Source organism: Salvelinus alpinus, chromosome 2 (genome assembly GCF_045679555.1).
Source record: "Salvelinus alpinus chromosome 2, SLU_Salpinus.1, whole genome shotgun sequence".
In the NCBI taxonomy this organism is placed as follows: Eukaryota; Metazoa; Chordata; class Actinopteri; order Salmoniformes; family Salmonidae; genus Salvelinus; species Salvelinus alpinus.
The window spans coordinates 86,126,025-86,133,831 of record NC_092087.1 but is presented as its reverse complement, the minus strand read 5'-3'; the positions used below and the strand labels follow the sequence as shown (position 1 = coordinate 86,133,831).

Below are 7,807 nucleotides of genomic sequence, written 5' to 3'. Positions count from 1 at the left end.
CGTCACCTTCACACAGCAGAAGGCCCATAATGTTGGGTAATCATAACTGTCTGATCCTAGATGATGAATGATGTCTGTAATTTTATGTAACCCTGTAATCCCTAATCCGCTGGTTGCACAAATGGCTCAATAGTTTTTTCCCCTCTCTATAGCCTTAAGGGTAGAGGTTTCCTTTAGCTTTAGCCTAGCGCCCATTTTAACTGTCTAAACGTCCATTTAAACTCCATTCTAACTGTGTAAATGTCAACTTTAACTACAAACGTCCATTTTAACTGTCTAAATGTCCCTTTAAACTCCATTCTAACTGTGTAAATGTCAACTTTAACTACAAACGTCCATTTTAACTGTCTAAACGTCCCTTTAAACTCCATTCTAACTGTGTAAATGAATGGTAAAGAACAGTGCTCATAATATCAGGTGTGTGTGTGTGTGTGTGTACGATAGAGACAAGTGTCAGGTGCGGGCTGAGGAGGATTCAGAAGGAGACAGGACACAGTGTACCAGACATTGAAATAGGGTTTTTACTAAGGGATTCACATGGACAATGTCACTGTATACACCTACACATTAGATCACACTTACACAAGGCCTGAGTCAGACAAGTCTTTTTCCAGTGTCAAAAACACACACATCTATACGCTCAATGTTTCCATGGTGACCACAATGAATGAGCTGTTGTGCACGTTGCAACCTAGGTCTAGTGTTTGTAATAATGGACCTAGGCTTCCACATATCATATATCTACATAGCTGGAATACATAGAACAGCTTTCTCTCATGTAAACTGATCTATTCATGTCAGCCCTGGGCTGAATCATGTCTACTTCAGGGAGCATCCTAAATTACCCCCTATTCCCTACATAGTGCCCTACTTTTGACCAGAGCGCAATGGGCCCTGATTTAAAAGGAGTGCGCTATAGAGTATAGGCAATAGGTTGCCATTTGGGACGTGCCCTAGATCTATCACTTTTGATCCCTCTGTAAACCGCCACCACAACTATCAACAAGGCTTAAAGGAAAACACAACATCATTTGGTCTTTCTCAAAAGTAGCTGTATATTGATGTATCTTTCTTAACTTTTTGGCTGAGCTGAGGAACAAGCTGTCTCAGAGATAGGATGCCCTATCCTGGTCCCAGATGTGTTTGTGCCATCTTGCCAACTACATTGGTGTGATTGTCAAGCCAAACATGTTTAGTATGACAGTGAATGACAAGGAGTTGGCATGATGGCACTAACAAGACTGGCACTCAGGCTAAGATGGCTTCTCTCTGGGTGGGGGTGGAGGGAGGGCAGGGAAGGTTGTTGTGGCTGGCTGGAGCTGGGGTGCCTTCCTACAGAAAGCATCACACATCGTTTACACAAGAAGGGGCAGAGGTTGATAGCAAGCACTTGCAGCGTTTGGGGTCAATTCAAGTTCAACTCAAGTTTATTTAGGAATGGAAATGTTTCAATTTAGAATTCAGATTTTTCAGTTCATTTTACAGGGCAATTTCCATTAAATTCCTGAATTGATGGGAGTTAACTGTTGAAATGGAATTGACTCCTCCAACCCTGTCCCTGCAGCAAGACTAGTTGTATTGTGGTCGACGACAAACACTGGCTGATATTGTGATCATGATCACCATGGTAACTAGGAGGACCTAGGGTTGAAAAATTCTAGGAAATGTCCCCAAATTCCCAGGTTTCCAGAAATCCCAGCAGGGATATTGGAATAAGAAGAGAATGCGTAGGAAATCTGGGTATCCTCCAACCAGGATTTCTGACCCGGGAATTTGGGGAAAGTTCCTGGAATTATGCAACCCTAGGAGGACCATAACGATCCTGGAGAGCGACGATGGGAAAGGAGAGAGGATAGAGTAAGGAGTTGTCCTGGTGGTTGAGATTTTAAAGACGCTTAAAATGGAGTGGGGCTCTCGAGTGTAGTTTCTCATGGCCGTCGGCCAGCCAACCACTCCTGGTAATGTACTAGTATTTACACACAGAATGACTCAACAATAATCATCAAAGTAACATAATACAGACACTGACTCCACATAACATAACAGTCAACTTATGTAAGAGCCAGGACGTCAGTAAAAATAAATACTAAACTTCAATTAAGACTTTCTGATGATGATAATAATAATAATAATAACAACAACAACATTTAGAGGAAATGTAAACAATAACAATAACAGGTCAACTAAACCTCCAAGATGACACGTTTTAACTGTAGCTAGAGACGCAAGGGACATCTATGTGCTACCTGGTAATATTGAGTTTATCAGTGTGAGCTATGCCTTCCAGTGCATTAGCAAAACAAATGCATTGTTTTGCTCAAAAATAGAACCTTCTCACATGTCAGGATTATATGTAACATATACAATTATATTATATATTACTTTCATACCTGCTATCCAATACATATAATTCTGCATGCATTCTACAACACGTTGAACCATCAGCAGTATGATGACCTAGATATGTTTCATATAATCCTTACATATATAGTGTCATATACTTTTCTGTCTAAGGAGTATTATACATCACTTATCTATATTGTCACAGATTTGATCCCAACGTTAGAAGATTGTTTAGAACCTCTTAAGGATCGGACCCTTTTTTTCCAATTTTCGCTAAAATGACATACCCAAATCTAACTGCCTGTAGCTCAGGACCTGACGCAAGGATATGCATATTCTTGATACCATTTGAAAGCAAACACTTTGAAGTTTGTGGAAATGTGAAATGAATATCGGAGAATATAACACATTAGATCTGGTAAAAAAAATAATACAAAGAAAAAAACATTTTTTTTACCATCATCTTTGAAATGCAAGAGAAAGGCCAAAATGTATTATTCCAGCCCAGGCACAATTTAGATATTGGCCACGATGGCAGCAGTGTATGTGCAAAGTTTTAGACGGATCCAATGAACCATTGCATTTCTGTTCAACATTTTATATCAAGACTGCCCAAATGTGCCTAATTGGTTAATTCATAACTTTTCAGGTTCATAACTGTGCACGCTCCTTAAACAATAGCATGGTATTCTTTCACTGTAATAGCTACTGTAAATTGGACAGTGCAAATTCTCTCCAATCTGACTGGACTGCTGCAGGTTCAGATGGCGATGCAAAACATTCTGACAAGGTTGCAGTGACGTAAGAAAGACATTGGGATGGAGGGATAGAGGAATGTAGCCGGGGTTGTAAAGAGGAGGGGTTAGACGGGTTCAGGAGTCAAGTTGTAGAAGAATCCAGTCCAGGATGGATGAAGGGAATGAAGATATGTGGTCAACGGAGCATCAAAGAGAACCCAACCCTGGAGAGAGAAAGAGAGAGGGGAGCCATTATAAACGCTATATACCTAGTTTATTCATGATTATTATTTTTACAAATATTTTTGTGGGGTTTTACGTGTTTTATTGAGCTAGGCCAGTGAAGGGAAGACAGGAAAGGTAGGAGAGACTGCGAGTCCGAATGACAGTGGGTCAGATTCCAACCCATGCCATCTCTGGTATCCTAGGCTGTGTGTGCCGGGGTTCGTGGCCCTGACACATGAATGCTTATTCTTGAAAGCTATTATACAGTGCTATGTCAGGCGTTATAATTAGACAGTAGGACTGACCTGGTGTTACTCCCAGAAGTAGCGGAGGTACCAGATAGTCTCGTTCTTCAGCTGAGGTCCAAACAGAGGGTTGGCCTGTGCTAGGATCGCTATCAGCCAGCTGCACACACACACACACACACACACACACACACACACACACACACACACACACACACACACACACACACACACACACACACACACACACACACACACACACACACACACACACACACACACACAGTAGAGACTCTGGCATTAACTTATACAGTAAGTAGACTTAGAGATAACATAGAGTAGAGAACCTGACATTAACTTATACAGTAAGTAGACTTAGAGATAACACAGAGTAGAGAACCTGACATTAACTTATACAGTAAGTAGACTTAGAGATAACATAGAGTAGAGAACCAGACATTAACTTATACAGTAAGTAGACTTAGAGATAACAGAGTAGAGAACCTGACATTAACTTATACAGTAAGTAGACTTAGAGATAACACAGAGTAGAGAACCTGACATTAACTTATACAGTAAGTAGACTTAGAGATAACAGAGAGTAGAGAACCTGACATTAACTTATACAGTAAGTAGACTTAGAGATAACAGAGAGTAGAGAACCAGACATTAACTTATACAGTAAGTAGACTTAGAGATAACAGAGTAGAGAACCAGACATTAACTTATACAGTAAGTAGACTTAGAGATAACATAGAGTAGAGAACCAGACATTAACTTATACAGTAAGTAGACTTAGAGATAACAGAGTAGAGAACCTGACATTAACTTATACAGTAAGTAGACTTAGAGATAACATAGAGTAGAGAACCTGACATTAACTTATACAGTAAGTAGACTTAGAGATAACAGAGTAGAGAACCTGACATTAACTTATACAGCAACTAGAGAACCTGACATTAACTTATACAGTAAGTAGACTTAGAGATAACATAGAGTAGAGAACCAGACATTAACTTATACAGTAAGTAGACTTAGAGATAACAAAGTAGAGAACCTGACATGAACTTATACAGCAACTAGAGAACCTGACATTAACTTATACAGTAAGTAGACTTAGAGATAACATAGAGTAGAGAACCTGACATTAACTTATACAGTAAGTAGACTTAGAGATAACAGAGTAGAGAACCTGACATTAACTTATACAGTAAGTAGACTTAGAGATAACAGAGTAGAGAACCTGACATTAACTTATACAGTAAGTAGACTTAGAGATAACATAGAGTAGAGAACCTGACATTAACTTATACAGTAAGTAGACTTAGAGATAACATAGAGTAGAGAACCTGACATCAACTTATACAGTAAGTAGACTTAGAGATAACAGAGTAGAGAACCTGACATTAACTTATACAGTAAGTAGACTTAGAGATAACATAGAGTAGAGAACCAGACATTAACTTATACAGTAAGTAGACTTAGAGATAACATAGAGTAGAGAACCTGACATTAACTTATACAGTAAGTAGACTTAGAGATAACATAGAGTAGAGAACATGACATTAACTTATACAGTAAGTAGACTTAGAGATAACAGAGTAGAGAACCTGACATTAACTTATACAGTAAGTAGACTTAGAGATAACAGAGTAGAGAACCTGACATTAACTTATACAGTAAGTAGACTTAGAGATAACAGAGTAGAGAACCTGACATTAACTTATACAGTAAGTAGACTTAGAGATAACAGAGTAGAGAACCAGACATTAACTTATACAGTAAGTAGACTTAGAGATAACATAGAGTAGAGAACCAGACATTAACTTATACAGTAAGTAGACTTAGAGATAACAGAGTAGAGAACCTGACATTAACTTATACAGTAAGTAGACTTAGAGATAACATAGAGTAGAGAACCTGACATTAACTTATACAGTAAGTAGACTTAGAGATAACATAGACTAGAGAACCTGGCATTAACTTATACAGTAAGTAGACTTAGAGATAACATAGAGTAGAGAACCAGACATTAACTTATACAGTAAGTAGACTTAGAGATAACAGAGTAGAGAACCTGACATTAACTTATACAGTAAGTAGACTTAGAGATAACACAGAGTAGAGAACCTGACATTAACTTATACAGTAAGTAGACTTAGAGATAACATAGAGTAGAGAACCAGACATTAACTTATACAGTAAGTAGACTTAGAGATAACAGAGTAGAGAACCAGACATTAACTTATACAGTAAGTAGACTTAGAGATAACACAGAGTAGAGAACCTGACATTAACTTATACAGTAAGTAGACTTAGAGATAACAGAGAGTAGAGAACCTGACATTAACTTATACAGTAAGTAGACTTAGAGATAACAGAGAGTAGAGAACCAGACATTAACTTATACAGTAAGTAGACTTAGAGATAACAGAGTAGAGAACCAGACATTAACTTATACAGTAAGTAGACTTAGAGATAACAGAGTAGAGAACCTGACATTAACTTATACAGCAACTAGAGAACCTGACATTAACTTATACAGTAAGTAGACTTAGAGATAACATAGAGTAGAGAACCAGACATTAACTTATACAGTAAGTAGACTTAGAGATAACAAAGTAGAGAACCTGACATGAACTTATACAGCAACTAGAGAACCTGACATTAACTTATACAGTAAGTAGACTTAGAGATAACATAGAGTAGAGAACCTGACATTAACTTATACAGTAAGTAGACTTAGAGATAACAGAGTAGAGAACCTGACATTAACTTATACAGTAAGTAGACTTAGAGATAACAGAGTAGAGAACCTGACATTAACTTATACAGTAAGTAGACTTAGAGATAACATAGAGTAGAGAACCTGACATTAACTTATACAGTAAGTAGACTTAGAGATAACATAGAGTAGAGAACCTGACATCAACTTATACAGTAAGTAGACTTAGAGATAACAGAGTAGAGAACCTGACATTAACTTATACAGTAAGTAGACTTAGAGATAACATAGAGTAGAGAACCAGACATTAACTTATACAGTAAGTAGACTTAGAGATAACATAGAGTAGAGAACCTGACATTAACTTATACAGTAAGTAGACTTAGAGATAACATAGAGTAGAGAACATGACATTAACTTATACAGTAAGTAGACTTAGAGATAACAGAGTAGAGAACCTGACATTAACTTATACAGTAAGTAGACTTAGAGATAACAGAGTAGAGAACCTGACATTAACTTATACAGTAAGTAGACTTAGAGATAACAGAGTAGAGAACCTGACATTAACTTATACAGTAAGTAGACTTAGAGATAACATAGAGTAGAGAACCTGACAGAACATCCATACTCACAATAACCAGCAACAAACAGCTGTCAAGATCAAACTAGTGATGACAACCCTGTGAACAGAAAGAGTCAACACACATTGACACAAACCATATCAGCTATCATCACAAACACGCAAGCTTGCTCGCTTGCACGTACGCACACGCACACACTATAACCTGCTTAATATGAACGACATCTTTGATATACAGTAGCTACTACTGTGATAACTGCATTGCGAGCGGGCCAACAGCAGGGATGAGAGAGAGAGGATCGATGCGTATAGGCTTCTGTCCAGGGCCTACTGTTTCCATCCCGTTCATTCATTACAATCCGAGATATAGGAACATATCCTTACAATGTAAAATATTTGCCTTAAAAAAAAGAATTTCATATAATAAGCAAATATAAATATTAACCAGATTACCATTATACACAATTTTTCGCTTCTGTTATGCGTTTGTATGGATAACGGTAGGTAGGATACATACCCTCGGTTGGGTCCTTTGGGCACGAAAAAGGGTGCTACGATACCAACGAGCGCCCATAACGTGGTGAAACAGATCATCGGCAGCGCGAAAGAGCCCATCGTTACACCGAATAGATCACCGGGTGAAAGATAAATAAATACCAAATTGTGTCCTTAGCTAGAACAACAGCATCAACCGATCCGCTGCGTTCCTTCTCAAGAATCCCCTTGCAGTTTACTCCCGCCTTCTCCCATTAAAACGCCTCTGATTGGCCGGGAGCGTTGTGATTGCAGTCTTTGATTGGTTTAGATTGTGTGTCCGTCAGTATTAAGAAAGGAGCGACTGGCTAGTGGAATGCGTATAGGCCTGGTCTGACAGCAGATCGGAAGTGAAATGTAACAGTAACAAATTGTTGACACAATGTAACAATGTTGCCGAGTTAAAAGTAAATAT

General features: G+C 38.3%; 1 protein-coding gene across 1 annotated transcript; it reads right to left on the bottom strand.

The window, feature by feature from the left end:
• Positions 1-498: 498 nt before the first annotated feature.
• atpv0e2 (ATPase H+ transporting V0 subunit e2) lies at positions 499-7,606 on the bottom strand. Its single transcript, XM_071389653.1, has 4 exons — positions 7,376-7,606; positions 6,911-6,958; positions 3,611-3,710; positions 499-3,304 (listed from the first exon to the last, which is right to left on the bottom strand). The coding sequence occupies exons 1-3, from the start codon at positions 7,471-7,473 to the stop codon at positions 3,617-3,619; spliced, it is 240 nt and encodes a 79-aa protein (XP_071245754.1). The 5' UTR covers positions 7,474-7,606; the 3' UTR covers positions 499-3,304; positions 3,611-3,616.
• Positions 7,607-7,807: the final 201 nt, after the last annotated feature.